General features: G+C 44.4%; 1 protein-coding gene and 1 long non-coding RNA gene across 2 annotated transcripts; one reads left to right on the top strand and one right to left on the bottom strand.

Annotated features, from left to right (window-relative positions):
- Positions 1-7688: 7688 nt before the first annotated feature.
- On the top strand, positions 7689-10242 carry LOC125576685. Its single transcript, XR_007315121.1, has 2 exons — positions 7689-9719; positions 9805-10242. It is a non-coding gene; the product is annotated as an uncharacterized LOC125576685 (long non-coding RNA).
- Positions 10243-10952: 710 nt separating this feature from the next.
- On the bottom strand, positions 10953-13766 carry LOC106408588 (pollen-specific leucine-rich repeat extensin-like protein 3). Its single transcript, XM_022692934.2, has one exon. The coding sequence runs from the start codon at positions 13632-13634 to the stop codon at positions 11235-11237; it is 2400 nt and encodes a 799-aa protein (XP_022548655.2). The 5' UTR covers positions 13635-13766; the 3' UTR covers positions 10953-11234.
- Between the last annotated feature and the right edge of the window lie 2356 nt (positions 13767-16122).

Raw genomic sequence — 16122 nt, 5'->3', positions numbered from 1 at the left:
TCGATCAAACTTCGCGGATTAGAAACCGCGGAAAACTCGTAGTAAAACACGACTCGAGGCCCATCCTACGATTTTTCCTAACCAAAAGCCCGTGAACCACAGCATGGTTCACGCTTGGCCCATGAGGAAGGATAAATGTCAAGTTTCCGCAGATAAATACGGAAGTTTTGAAGATAATTGTGAAGATCGGGAAAAATGGAATGTCTCCATTTTTATGCTATGACGGCTTAAGGGCAGAAGAGTAAAAGCGTAAACCGACCTTGGAGCTAGTATATAAGGAGTCCTAGGCGAGGAGCAAGGGGAGATAACTTTTTCAGAGCAAACTTAGCACTTAGAGCAATTTAGGCAATTTTTTCGTTTTTGTTATTTCGAGCTGCGACTCAATTAGGTTTAGCCGTCTTAGGGTTGGTAGAACTAGGAATCTTGCCGACAGCTCTCGAGCCCAGGCTTATACCTTGTTGTAACGCTCATACGCAGATTCGGAATAAAGATCTACTTTGCTCTCTCTTTTCGATTTCTTACCTTTATCGTTATTATTCTCGTGTTCTGATTGCTTGACGTGTGGTAATTAACAGATATCCGGGTCCTCTGGGAAATTAGGGTTTTCCTAGTTTCCTTATTTAAACGGAAATCGACAGTGTGAATTTCGGTTCCCACAGTTTGGCGCTAGAAGGAGGGGGACTTACAGATCAATCTAACCCGCAAAAGCCACACACAATCTGACATGTCAACCAACGACGCGGATAACGTGCAAACTCCTCTTAATGGAGGCAGCGGCACCGATCTCCACACTCCAATAGCGGACGTATCCGCGGAACAACGCGCAAGCCAACGCCGCGACGCTCGAGGAGTTCAAAAAGATGTTCGCCACCTATGAGAAAAGGTCGGAAGAACAGGATAAGCTCGTGAATACCTTGACCAAACAAGTTGAAACCTTAACGGCAAGAACCCAAGCTATCCGTCCCCGGGGAACCACCAAAATCCGCGGGAAGAGGCTCGACTTCGCCACCCTACTCGATAGAGCAGGACTCGCGCGGGAACGACCTTCCGGTCAAAACCCTAGCGAGAAATCTCCCGTCGAAAAGGGGAACCCTGAAAATCTTCCGCCCCCTGCAAAGGACTCGGAGGATAACGAAGCCGAACACATTGACCTGGATCCTAGCGATGTCTCCAACGACACCGACGAGGATGTAGACAGACATCCAAGAAGGACCAGAAGCCGATCCGCTCGGGAAGGCTCCCCGTTCGAAAAACCAATGACGGAAGAAGAAGAAGTCGCCTATTGGAACGAACAAGAGGAGCTGGCCGAAAGGCAAACCGAGCTCACTCGCAGTAAACGCCGACAGGCTCGGAAATCCACTGACGAGACATCGGATATCCGCGATCTTCGCGACTACATCACTAAGACTGCGGCAGAAGTGAGAGCCGTAAAGTCTCAAATCCATCATGCTACTAGTGCTGCCCCCGAGATCGATCGACTGCTGGAAGGAGCTCGAAAGACCCCCTTTACCAGTCGCATTTCGGACATGAGGGTGTCCGATCCGGGAAAGATCAAAGTACCGAAGTACGATGGTACGGCCGATCCAAAAGCGCACCTTCAGGCTTTCCACATCGCGATGGGAAGAGCAAGACTGAAGGACGGCGAAAAAGATGCCGGCTATTGCCGCCTGTTCGTCGAAAATCTCGAAGGAGCAGCGCTCGAATGGTTCGCACGCCTTCGTCGCAACACCATCGGGAGTTTTCGACAGCTCGCATCGGAATTCCTCAAACAGTACTCTGTATTCATAGACAGGGAAACCTCCGATGTTGACCTCTGGAGTCTCTCCCAGAGGGAAGACGAACCCCTCCGCGAGTTTATCAGTCGATTCAAGCTGATAATGTCCAGGGTCAGCGGGATAAGCGACAAAGTGGCCATCGACGCGCTGAGAAAGACGCTCTGGTACAAGTCGAAATTCAGAAAATGGATAACTCTCGACAAACCGCGAACGATCCAGGACGCCCTCCACAAAGCAACGGACTACATCATAGTCGAGGAAGAAACTAAAGTCTTATCGCAAAAACATAAGCCGGCAAGACCATCCTCGAAAGACGCAGATCCGAAGGGGAAAAAGAAGAACTCTCGTAACGACAAGTACGTCCATCACGAGGGGGAAGATCTCCAAGGGGCGCATAACTATGCGATCAGTTCGGATCAAGGCCGGACCACGGGCAACACATGGACTCGCAATCAAGGGTATGACGAAAACACCTTCTGCGAGTTCCACCAATCCCGAGGACACTCCACGACCAATTGCAAAGTCTTGGGAGCAAGACTGGCCGCGAAGCTACTCGCTGGAGAGCTTTCGGAAGTAACTAGCGTCAAGGATCTCATCCTCGATTCTGATCGGCCTCCAAAGACGGATAGAAATCCGCCCGCTGAAAAATCCCCTCAACGAAACCATCCTGGGGATAAACGCGGTAGGAGGCCGGATGACAAAGGGAACGATAACAATCGTCGCAGAGTCAATATGATCATCGGAGGATCACAATACTGCGGCGATACCGTGTCGGCCATCAAGGCTTACCAACGGAAGGCAGAATCAAGTGCAAATTGGCCTACATGGTCTCCTCCTCGAGACGGCCAAAGTTGCTCGATCACCTTCACAGAGGAAGAAGCCGGCGGTATCGACCAACCTCACTGCGACCCGCTTGTCATAGATCTCGTCATACGAGATTTAGAAGTCGGAAGGGTACTCGTCGACACGGGAAGCACGGTCAACGTAATCTTCCGCGACACTCTCAAGCGGATGAGTATCGAACTCGGAGAAGTAATTCCAACGCCAAAACCACTCACGGGTTTTTCAGGCGAAGTGTCGATGACTCTCGGATCAATCCAATTGCCAGTCATGGCCAAGGAGATCACGAAAATCGTCGAATTCGCGGTAGTCGATCATCCCGCTATCTACAACGTGATCATGGGAACCCCATGGCTCAACGCCATGCAGGCAGTTCCGTCAACCTACCACCTGGGTCTCAAGTTCCCAACGCCGAGCGAAGTCGCGGCCATCTGGGGATGCCAAAAACAGTCGCGACTATGCTTCCTCGCGGAGCATAAGTTAAGGCAAATCACGGCTTCCGCAAACGGCAAACGCGCGAAGATAGATCGATCTTCAGCCAAAAGCGCCCCGGGAGAAGACGAAGTAAAATCGTCTATCAACGCAAATGCAGCGGACGTCGAAGCTCGACATAAATCCGAAGCCCACGCGACAACTCAACCGGAACATCCGGAAAATAGCGTCGACCCAGCCACGATCGACACGGTCAAGGCGGACATCGCGACATCTACCGCCGAGTAAGAACACTCGCGGCATGAAACAGAACTACGAGATGGCTTGATCCTCGAAAGGGGTACGTAGGCAGCTCGTCAAAAGACGAGTTCAGCTATCCCCCTCTCTAAAAAGGGGGGGGGAGTGGGTGCGTATACTCGTATACTCCCACTTAGAAAAATCTTCATTATTGTAATCGAGTTTTTAGAAACTTCAAAAACTTTTACTACAATATACGTTGTCCTTTTTATCGAAAACGTTTACGCTTCAGTAAAACACAAAAGAAACTTTCAGGACACGCCTGAAAACGTTAAGACTCTTGTCTGCGGCCCCTTCCGGCCCAAAAATCGTAAAGATTATCGCCTTTCAAACACGCAAAAATACACGTATAAGCCTCGAAATAACTGCGAGACGTCGCAAAAGTTAAAATTCGAGGACAATACTAACAAATTGTCCGAACGCGACCACCAAAAACCTTACACCCCGTTCGTCGATTGGCCCCGACGAACACGCCAGCCGTCTTAAACAAACGCAATCCGATCACTCTTTTGATCTTTAAAAACGTCCAGCACAAGGACAAAAGCGCGCTACAACAAAAATCCGAAATTTTGGTTTAGCACTTCCAGTTGATTCTGAGAAGATGCTCGATTCGTACCATACAAGTCATATAAGCCGAGAACATATCGCGGACTTTAAATCGGTGCGAGTCAGGAAGAAATCGCAACAGGAAAAACGATAGCCGGCTAGTCACCGCACAAACCTTAACCGAAAGTAAACCTAGGTCTTGCCCTAAACCCAACGCTCTGGTCTCAAACATCTCAAGGCATGATATCTAAAAGATACGAGATCCTAAACCATGTCTCTCCGTTCATATCTCAATGTTCTCGAAAATCGTAAAGATAAGTAAATTTTTACGAAAATCACGAACGAACCAACAGATTGAACGTCTAATCAGAACTAAATACGAGACGACAACTCGTATTTACTTCAACCCTACTCAGGAAAACTCGAAACAAAACATTTATCATATAAATAAACCGCGTAAAGCGGCAAGGGATTCAAAGCCACCAACGGCCAGTCCCGGTAAATACAAATACGGCCATCTAGGCCTAAACAAAATCCAAATTCAAAGGGCCACACTTGGCCGAAAACAGATAAAAGGATAACTAATCCGCCCTCATAATCCAAAGTCAAAGTCCCCGGACAACGAAGCGCCGAACGCATCCGCGGGACGATCCACTTCCTCGCCACCATCGGGAAACCCGGTCGGAACCTCCTCGGTATCAGGGGAAACCGGGATGGAATCCCAGAACCCTTGAATCTTCTCGTCAATCGGAGGGATAAGCGCCTCAGCATGGGCACGATCACTCATCCCACTCTTCATCAAGCTCATTTCCTCTTCAAACACATAGTCATCGGCTCGCGTCCTCCAAAGACTTCCGACCGAACCGCGGCACTCGCGAAAGTCACCCACCGAGGTAAAGGCATTCTTGAGGTTCCCATACTCAACCTGGAATTGAGATGCACGAGTCTTCATCACCTCGACGATTTCTCTTTTGCCTTTCCTCTCCGCTTTACGAACAGCCCGCGCATGATCACGAGTAAGTTGCGCCTCTCGCTCCAGCATCTCGCCTTGCACGCGAGCGAGATCCCGCTCCGCTTTCTCCGCTTTGAAGCGGTAGACCATAGCTTCTCTATGGCCCGCCTCAATGGCCGGGCCCAGCAAGCTCAGGCCCTGCAAAATCGATTGGCATGTTATAAATATATACATAGGACAATCACCAAAAAATTCTCAAAAAAAACTAACCCCATTGATGATGCGAGATCCTTTTGCAACAACTCTCGGCCTCGCCGATTCTTTCGTAGGAGGAGGAGCATCAAAACCCGATGGCAGCCCAGCAAAGAAATCATCGAAATCCGGAATAGGGGCCTCGCTCGAACCGCTCCCGTCGCCGTAAGCAAGGTTCGGATCCCATCCTGGAAGCATAGAGTCATCCATCGAAAACTCTATGTCGCCAAGATCGACATCTTTTCCCTTCCAAGAGCTCGACTCCGGCACAGCTGTTGGAGCTTCGGCGGGATTCTGGTCGTCGGGTTCGGAGTCGCTTCCCGTGTCCGCATCCAAAGCGGACCAGGTTGCACGAATTTCAGTGCCTTCCGAACCCTCTTCGGCGTAAAAGAAGTCCAGAAGAAGGGACCATTCCTGAGAAGATCCCTCACCGAAATGATGTCCTCGGGGAACGGAGCAAAAGGGTTGATGAAGGGACGATCATTTGGCAACCTCTGGAACAGTGGAATGCAACTCTCTTCGACGGATGCAGCGTCTATACGAACAAAGAAAAAGACTTTCTTCCACGAGTTGAAGTTCGAAATGAACTTCTTAACCACTGACATAAATTTCCGAGGGACCAACCTATGCTTATCCGTACCCCTGACAAGTTGAAGCCTCAAAAGCGCTTCATAATGATCGACGGAAAGGGAAATGCCATGCTTGTAGCTTAGGATCAGATCCCAATAAGATGCTGAATGGCAAGGGGTGTCAACTGACTTATCGCAACTTCGAAACGGTCCAACACTCGGACGAGAATTTCGGGTATGGGGAACCATAGGCGACAACGCACTACGAACGCCTCATAGCAAGTAAAGTAACCCTCCGGGGGGCTGTTAGCACATTCCCCGCGGCAGGGAACCCGGAACTCCACAGCATCCGAGATGTGGTAGAACGATCGCATCGTCGCGAGAAACTCGTCAGTAGTCCTGCTTGCATCATCTTCCTCGACTCCACGATGGACCAGGACCGGAAACAGCTTCTCCTTGGGAGGGGTCAACGAGCCATAATGAGCAACCCACCATGCCTCGTTCTCGGCAGGATGCACCGAGTGAGGCACGAACTCCATTTTCGGAACGACGAGCTCTTCATAAGGACTCGCGGACGAAGACCCTTTTCTCGCAATCTTTTTCTTGCTCGACATCTTTACACTTCTCTTGAGAGAATAGAGAAAAAAGGTGGAGAGAAAGATAGAAAGTTTTTTAAGAAAGATCTTAGAGAAAAACAAGAAAGTGAAAAAATTATGGAACAAGTTACCTCCCTTCTTATAATACATGAGGATTTACTATTCAAGCTCGGACTTTCGGATATTAATTCCATCCATCACGCCTAACTTGCCAAACATGCCTAACCGCACCCTAGGATCCTACGATGCATGATCCTAACGGGCTGGGGGGCTAACTGTTGGGGTTGGGGTTGGGGTCAAAAACGGTTACGACGGAATTACCACCCGAAAATCCTCGGAGATCGTATTTCTGAAAGAGATAGTAAAAGAAGAGATGTAATTTTCGTAAAAATAACCAATACAAAGTTTTTACGAAGAAGTATCCTTTGGGATTCAAACCGAACAAACCAAGCTCGGTCACCACGCATACACGTCGTCCGGTCGCTATGCAGCAACCAAACCCGAGCCAAGCTCGGTCGCTATGCAGCAACCGAGCACTCGTCCCGCTCGGTCGCTACGTAGCGACCGGGCTCGAGCCAAAGCTCGGTCGCTACGTAGCGACCGAGCTCGAGCCAAAGCTCGGTCGCTACGTAGCGACCGAGCACTCGTCTCGCTCGGTCGCTACGTAGCGACCGGGCTCGAGCCAAAGTTCGGTCGCTGTGTAGCGATTAAACCTTTCCGAACATCGATACGACACCAGTCCTTGCATTCTCGTCAAACCTTCGAATGCTATCTCCTGAAGACCGTAGCAAGCTCAGTCCATGTTTCCCGCTATTCTAATTCATCGATCAAACTTCGCGGATTAGAAACCGCGGAAAACTCGTAGTAAACGTGTCGAGTCGGAAGACGGCCCAAAGGCACCTAAAACACGACTCGAGGCCCATCCTACGATTTTTCCTAACCAAAAGCCCGTGAACCACAGCATGGTTCACGCTTGGCCCATGAGGAAGGATAAATGTCAAGTTTCCGCGGATAAATACGGAAGTTTTGAAGATAATTGTGAAGATCGGGAAAAATGGAATGTCTCCATTTTTATGCTATGACGGCTTAAGGGCAGAAGAGTAAAAGCGTAAACCGACCTTGGAGCTAGTATATAAGGAGTCCTAGGCGAGGAGAAAGGGGAGAGAACTTTTTCAGAGCAAACTTAGCACTTAGAGCAATTTAGGCAATTTTTCGTTTTTGTTATTTCGAGCTGCGGCTCAATTAGGTTTAGCCGTCTTAGGGTTGGTAGAACTAGGAATCTCGCCGACAGCTCTCGAGCCCAGGCTTATACCTTGTTGTAACGCTCATACGCAGATTCGGAATAAAGATCTACTTTGCTTTCTCTTTTTGATTTCTTACTTTTATCGTTGTTATTCTCGTGTTCTGATTGCTTGACGTGTGGTAATTAACAGATATCCGGGTCCTCTGGGAAATTAGGGTTTTCCTAGTTTCCTTATTTAAACGGAAATCGACAGTGTGAATTTCGGTTCCCACACAATGGCTATACTAGAGAAAGCAAGAGTTGCTAAAATGTGCTGTTCAAAAATACACAGCAGAACAACTTTGTACGATGTATTTTGAGTTTGATATTGGCTATACTGTTGACTAAGCAACACATCAATTTTCTTGTCGCCGTTGGGATTTTACAGGTATGTGGAACAAATTTTTATGATCTTTAATATATAGGTTTCGTTTGTATTGTTGTATACATTTTCCTAATGATTCGCTGATATTTAAACTATGCTTTGTGTTGCTGATTTTATTTTAACTAGTGTTTATCCCGTGCTATGCACGGAGATATTTTTTCTTGCAAAAAAAAACAAACTACTTAGTTCACAACAATAAAAATGTTTTTTCTATTTGATAGCAAGAAGTAAAAAATGGAAAAATAACTAAACCTAAATAACATAAATGATAAGCTATACATAAGACTTGCCCAAACATGCAAACTTGATTAAATACTCTATCTAAATGGTATGTTGTGAAAGCATAGTTGAGAAATTGACTATATATGCGAGAAAGAAAGAGAAGTAGAGAACCATCAGAATACCTTTGCGATTAAGTACATTTATGAAGTTCATCGACTAAATGCCTATTTTCCTGGCATTTAAGAGGATGCACTAAAGTTCAAGAATAATTTGAGATATCAAACACCTGAAAAAAAAAAGTTGATAGCAAGGACGGTTGACCAATTTATCAAGAGACTGAAACAATTACCATAGATATGTAGCTAATATATAAAGATCTCTAGTAATTATGTTTCAGAATTTATTCATTATTCCCAAGGCAACACCATTTGTCATCTTCAACACTTCATGTTCTCTAGTCCCTACAACTATATATAAACCTTTATTTCTTACCGGAAATCTGAAACACTGAAACTACATGGGAAAATGTTTTTCCAAGTGTGTTTATAACATATATCTGCTATATATAGTAGGAATACGTAGTATTATGCGTTTTAACAATCTGATCATGTAATGAATTAATAGAAGCACTTACCCTTTTTTTTAAGGCCTTCTTGTGATTTTATCACATCAGCAGCTGCTTTTTATCTTCTTTTTCTTCTCTTTCAGGCGTGTCTTTCAACGAAGTCTCTTTATAATAATGATATCCAGCAATTCATATAATTCAGATCCACTCTTGCTCGAACCTCTTGGCCCCAAAACCTGTTTCGATGAAGCAATATGATTCTCAGCCGGCGAAACTGGACGTAGTAGATCGCGTCACTGGGATATGTGAGTTGCTGAAATCGGTTTTCTCAGCTCTGGTTCGGAACATTTAGTAAAACCCAATTGTGAATGAGGGTTTTGAAACCGAAAGAGTGGACTATCTCTGTTATTTGATTTGGAGTTTTTCTGCTGTTTACATATTGAATCTGAAAAATATATATGAGTAATGAAAATTGAAAAGAATAAGATCGTGGACAAAAATATGGATCGTGGATCATGGGCTGTTTTGATAAAGGTTTATACAGTTTATGTTTTTTTCCAAAGTGTTATTTATTTTTAATTGTTCTTTAATTATTCTTAAATTTTTTTCCACGTGGCAAATTCTTATTTGCCAAGCGACTTGCGCTTTAGTATATAAGGAATTTCAGGAATATCATGCAAACATACAATATGTGTGTTAGATGACAACCAAGAAAATGCTGAGAAATATGTCCCTGATTAGTATTCAATTTTATGACTCCAAAACACAAGCATCCAATTGGAATACCCGACAAACGCAAGCCAAAATGTAGACCTAAAAAATGTGCAAAAGAAAAGAACCTTTTGAATTACTACAAAATCCAGATAAATCTACAAGACACGGTAGGATATCACTTTTCAGCCGTTGTGGTCAAGCTGGAAATATTAAAAGTGGATGTAAAAATGTATCGATCGTTTTAGAAGGCCCAAAAAATAGACGCTGGAGACCTCGTAAACATCCTGCAAAGGTAATTTCTTATTAATTATTTTTGGAAATGTAGTTTAACTAGTTCGTATTGTGTTATATTTTTGGCTTGATTTTTTATGATTCAGATTAACCAAAAGCGTCAACCAAAACCAAGAAAAAATAAAAAACAATCCATTAGTTGGATCTAGCTCTCAGTCTTTACAAACCGCTCAATCAAGTTCTGCATTTTCTTCTGCTTCTAGTGCTTCCTCAACAATTTGTCACCTCCAGCCAACCAGCCAAACATGTGAAGAAGGCTTCACGTGTCGAGAACATCCAAAGTGAGTGGAACATTTTGGAGCCCTTTCACAGATCAACTTTTCGAAGTATTTTGGAACCAGAGCTTATGATCGGTTTGCCATTGATTCACAGCCTCCACAATAAATAAATAAAAAAACTGAATAGTTGGGTGTCTCTGTTTTTTTTTTGTACTCTTTATTTTATCTTAGGCCTCTTTTCTTTTTAAGCTTTACTTTATGTTAGGTTGCTACCATATGAAACATAATGGATTAGTTTGATTTGAATTTGTTGTTCTCGAACTCTTAAATTTGCGCGGACTAAACTATTGAAACTACTTTGTATTGTCTCTTACAAAAATATATTCATTACTTTGTCACTTTCTCCTTAAAATTATTTATTTATTTATGGCGCAACTCTACAAACAGATTTGGAAGTATTATATATTACTTTGTCGATAAATAAAAAATATGGTCAGCTAGAAATAAATAATTTTAATAAAGCACATGTTTCATTAAAGGTTATTGAGTTAATTATGACGTTAACATAGTTTGTAATTCTGTGCACCCTAATGTTAGACAAAATCCAAAACACGGGAGCCATTTTTGTAGTAGTTTTTAATATTAAGAATTATTTTAGTTTCAAGGTTTATTATGGAAGCAGAAAAGTTGAAAGTTTAAAATGGCAGTTCCTGCCACTTTGGAAGTTTTTCATGGGAATTCCGGAAACAACAATATTCATATTTGAGAAAAATATCTTAAGCTTTACATTGATTGTAACCTCCTCCGTCGAAGAACTTATTTATCTAATACATTAATTTTAGTTCCCCTAAGAGATTGGAAGTATGTAGATTCTAAGATACCATCAACGAAAAAGGGCCTTAACAACACGAGAGAAGAATCATAAACAACTTCTTTCTTTCGAAAGTGTAAGAATCTTCGGGTTTGTTCGGCTATCTTCGGGTTTGTTTTTGTTCCATTTAGAATTAGTTGTTTAGTTTCGTTATCGCATTCCACATTTTGTTCACGTAATGAGTCACAAATTCAAAAATTGGTATAATTTAACAGTTTACCAAAAAAAATTGTAAAAATCTTTCATGGACCAAAAAAAGTTCTGAACTGTTACTACACAAACATTATACAATTCCTTGTAAGGAGTTAATGCCACTACGATACATTGCCTCCTTCTTTGTTCTTCTTCTGTCTTACCTCATCTTTTTCCGGTTTTCTTTTCTTTTCTCACGACGTGATTCACAAGATCAACTTGTGTCTCTCTAATATTAGTAGCCCGGAAACATTGGAGGTGGGGGCGATGCATATTGGTGGCCAATGATTGTTGGCATGATGAATTCTTCACTTGGAAGTGGTGCTTCCACTGTCCGTGTAGGTGCTCGTGGGTGAGGAGAGTTGACCGGTGTTTCTGGTGGAGATTGGACCGGTGCTGGCGGCGGAGAATATATAGGTGGTGGAGGAGAGTGAAAGGGAGACGGAGAAGAATCCACTGGGTGTGATTGTTGTGGCGGAGGCGGGTTACGCCTGAACTTCACTGGAGACTGATCAAATGGGTCATTTGGTTCGGGTGACTCGTTTGGTGTTTGCGGTTTATGGACCAGTGGTGGAGGTGAATGGACCAGCGGTAGTAGTGGAGAATAGACCGGCGGTGGTGGAGACTGGACCGGCGGTGGTGGTGAATAGACATGTGGTGGTGGTGGAGAATAGACCGGTGGTGGTGGAGACTGGACTGGTGGTGGTGGAGAATGGACAGGTGGTGGTGGAGAATGGACAGGTGGTGGTGGTGGTGGTGAATGCACCGGTGGTGGTGGTGAATGCACAGGAGGTGGTGGTGGTGAATGCACAGGAGGTGGTGGTGAATGGACCGGTGGTGGAGGAGAATAGACCGGTGGTGGTGGAGAATAGACGGGTGGTAATGGTGAATGGACCGGTGGTGGAGGAGAATGGACCGGTGGTGGTGGAGGAGAATGGACTGGTGGTGGTGGAGAATGGACCGGTGGTGGTGGTGAATGGACCGGTGGTGGAGGAGAATGTACCGGTGGTGGCGGAGAAGGCTCCGGTGGTGGTGGTGAATGGACCGGTGGTGGCGGAGAATGCACCGGTGGTGGCGGAGAAGGCTCCGGTGGTGGTGGAGAAGGCACTGGTGGTGGTGGTGGTGGTGGTGGTGAATGAACCGGTGGTGGTGGAGAATGAACCGGTGGTGGTGGTGAATGCACCGGTGGTGGTGGTGGAGAATGGACCGGTGGTGGTGGAGAATGGACTGGTGGTAGTGGAGAATGCACTAGCGGTGAGGGAGGAGGAGAAAGAACAATTGGTGGAGGTGGGCTACGTTTAAAATTCACAGGAGACTGATTCTGTGGGGCATTTGGTTTTGGTGATTCTTTTGATGGTCGTGGTTTGCGTACCGGCCTAGTTGGCACCCGTGATGGTGGTGTCCACTTTGACGGTGTAGTGGGACTAGAACCACCACCACCAGCGCACTTGTCCTTACTACAGTCAACAGGACGACTAATCACTACTGCACATTCCTTTGCCGACCGTTGTTTAGGCCTATCTCGCAAGCAGTTACGTGTATCATCAAATGCAATATCCTTCTGACTACCTGGGACACACATATCACCTTGTCCATTGAAGTAATTGTATGCATAGGTCAAGTTATTTAACTTAGGTAACTTGCATATATTCTCCGGCACAAACCCGGTGAGTTTATTCCCAGAGATATCAATCTCTTCTACTCCAATAAGCCCCACAAAACTCTGTGGTAAAACACCGGTGAATGAGTTCATGCTAGCGTCAAAAACGTTCACATTGGCTAGCTTTCCGATCTCTGACGGAAAACAACCTCCAAGTTTGTTATCCTTAAAGATGATTTCGTTAAGATTTTTCATGTTTCCAATACTTTTAGGAATACAACCGTTGAAATTGTTGTGAGCGAAGGTCACGACAGAGGCTGAGGATTCTCCGAGTGACTCAGGAATGGTGGAAGTGAATCTGTTGTTATTCAAGAAAATCGCATCAAGATCCTTCTTGAAAAGCTCCTGAGGAACTTTTCCTTCAAAATCGTTGAATCTTACGTCGATGAACTTAACAGCCGGCCACGAGAGGACGACAGAAGGGAAAGGTCCAACAAACCGATTGTTACTGACATCGAACTCATGCATTAGCTTCAACCTACTGACACTTTTGGGGATGATACCACAGAACCGGTTCGAATTCAAATGGAACATAGCCACATCCGTCAATAAACCAAGCTCAGCTGGTAAATGTCCAGCAATATCTGCACCGTTAAGATCTACCCCTGCCACAACTGCGATGTTAGGATCATCAAGTGCTGGTGCGCAGACCACGCCTGTATAGTCACACACGTGCGGACCATGCCAGTTCCCCGTGGTGTTAAATGGGTCTGAATAGACAGCTTTTTTCCATGCTTGTAGAGCGATATAAGCTCTCTTAAGCCTCTGATTCGGAAATGTCAACTTGATATCGACCTTATACTCAATATTTTCTGGAAGATCGCCATCCTCGGGTAATGTCAAGAGCTGTCGTTGCGCAATGAATGAGGCTTCTGCGTCCGTGAGTGCTAAAACAACGGATGAGAAGGAGAAGAAGAAGAAGAACAAAAGGAAGCAGTCAAAAGCCGGGAGAGAAAATGGAGGAGGTTTAGTCATGGCTTTGATCAAAACCTTGGAAAAGAACCAAGGCTGCTTATAGATATGGGCATGGAAGTATGACGACACCGAAAGTTTATTATTAATAACACCAAACGATTTTCATTTCTGCATTACCAAACATTCTTTCCCTATATTTAGAAGACTCTTGTTTGTTTTTGAAGGATTTTGCTTCACTTCCGGAGGCAAAACATTAACAAGAATAGGAATCTCTTTGTAACCAGAAACAGGTACTAAAATAAGCACACGGCTTCGACAAAACCTTGCTATCGACCATTCAAGAACATCACACAATGACAACAATATTTTATTGGGATAACAATGAGATATCACAGTGATTTATATGTTCTAAGCAAAATCAAGAAACCCCTTATTGCTATATATACACAAAAGTAAAACTGTGTAGGGAAATGGTGTGACCCTGATCAGCTCCATACTAAAGAACATGAAGTCAAGGAAAGAAGAAGCTATGAAATGGATCATGGCGCGACCTGATGAGCTTTATGGAAAGCTAAAAGGCTTGATCCATGAGGTACTGGACCGAGAAAAGGCTATGGGCCTTGATGTGGCCTTTATAAAGCATGGACTGACTTTGGACAATCATGGAAGACCTGTGATAACCCTGATTGACAAGGAAATGGATAGGATGAAGCTGGTTAGACAGGAAATGGAATGGGAGATTCAGTCTGATCGAGAAATGGACTGGTCAAACCGACATATGCGAGAATTGAGTTGGAAATGGAAGATTGAGAACCAGAGCAGGAAATGGAACATGATGAGGACCTTTATCATCCGAATGAGCATAAGGAGCAGCTTGGTGCGGCCCTGGAATGTGTCGGTTTGGTGTTTTAAATCAATTAGCACTAGGATTTGGTTTTGGTTTTCCTAAACCACATTGGTTTAGGCTTAGGGTTTTATGTTTTTCTCTTTTAAACAGTTGCACCACGTACATGTAACAGTCAACCATTATTTTATCAATAAAATTCCTTTTTGGTGCAAAACCAGATTGTTCTTGAGACTTTGTCTCTTTGTTCACCTAGGTGGACGTGTTCTATATCACACTAAGGGAGAGTTAATCTTCTGTGATCCATCCTAGACACTAAGCAGGGTGATCCTGTGTCTCAGGAGTAGCTAAACAACCTTTGAGCAGTCCATAGCTCGCAGGTGAAGTCCATAGCCATCTTCTATCATCTACCCACGCCCCCCTTCAAGTGATCCAGGGAGAGACAGCCATTCCAGGGCCGCACCAAGTGGTATCAGAGCCACTTGAATGTTTGGGGATTTTGTTCTTAACCTAAATCACGTGATCTATCATATCCAGCAGTCTCATATGTATTCTTTTGAAAGAAAAAGAAACCATGAAGAGAAAGCTGAGTGCAAAGCAACAAGGGAATTGCAAAGAAAAAAAAACAGATCCAGATTCCACCCTTCTATGGAGACTATGATCCAGATACATACCTAGAATGGGAAAAGAATATGGATTTAATTATTAAGTGTCAAGGGTACACAGCAGAGAAGCAGGCTCAATTGGCATCTACTGGTTTATGTGGTTATGCACTTGATTGGTGGTATCAGACAGCTAATACCAGGAGACAGTATGGAGAGCAACAAATTTCTTCTTGGTATGAGATGAAGGCAGTCATGAAGAAAAGGTTTGTAGCCAAGAGGTATGGACAAACTGATTTGGAAAGGAAGCACAGCCAATCTGGTTCAGCTAAAGGACATATTAGGACACCAAAAGATGAGACAAAGACATACTATGGTGGTGAGGCACCAAGAAAGTTGCAGCTACATCAAGCATATCTTGAGGAATTGCAAAACCCACAGCTCAAGCAAGACCTCAGGAACATGATAGATCAATCACTCACTGATGTGATGGAAAAACCACAACAGACATCAGCCCCACGTCCAGCATCAAGAGACTATGAGCTATGTTGTTACCAGAAGGAACCAGTAGAGAAGAAAGAAGAAACTGCAGAAAAACAGGGTGTGAGAGAACAAGCTTTTGAATCAGAACCAACCACTCTTTGTGAAGCAGACAACTTGGACAACCATCTGAAACAAGAGGATAGAACATCAGTTATATGTGGCCACGTGCCTGGTCAAAACCAATCTGAAGAAGGAGTGCTTAATGGATCACCTAAAGCTCATGAATTGGCAGTTACAACTGTAGTTAAAGGAGGTGATATCATTGAATCTTTTTCTTGTGATCTACTAACCACACCTCCTGAATGGATTAATATCAGACTAGTGGAGTATTTGAGAGATGTTAAGGGCTTGCAGCAAGTTGTTTTTGAACCAGGAGGAAGCTTCAGTGTTAGTATAAGAAGTAACAACAATCTAGTGCAGAAAACAGTTTCATACAAGCTTGATCTGCAAGGTTTCTTCACTCCTGAAAAACAAGATTTGAGGTCAAATCTTTTTGAAGGGAGAGAGGATGGTGTGATCTTGAGTATCTGCAGTAAAAATAGAGGAGAAACAGGAGGTA

Source organism: Brassica napus, chromosome A7 (genome assembly GCF_020379485.1).
Source record: "Brassica napus cultivar Da-Ae chromosome A7, Da-Ae, whole genome shotgun sequence".
Taxonomy (NCBI): domain Eukaryota; kingdom Viridiplantae; phylum Streptophyta; class Magnoliopsida; order Brassicales; family Brassicaceae; genus Brassica; species Brassica napus.
The sequence above is the reverse complement of the archived record's forward strand: the minus strand, read 5'-3'. Positions and strand labels throughout refer to the sequence as shown.

Bases quoted from the DNA above. Each gene is read 5' to 3' on its own strand.
- LOC106408588 (XM_022692934.2), bottom strand. From the start codon at position 13,634: ATGACTAAACCTCCTCCATTTTCTCTCCCGGCTTTTGACTGCTTCCTT.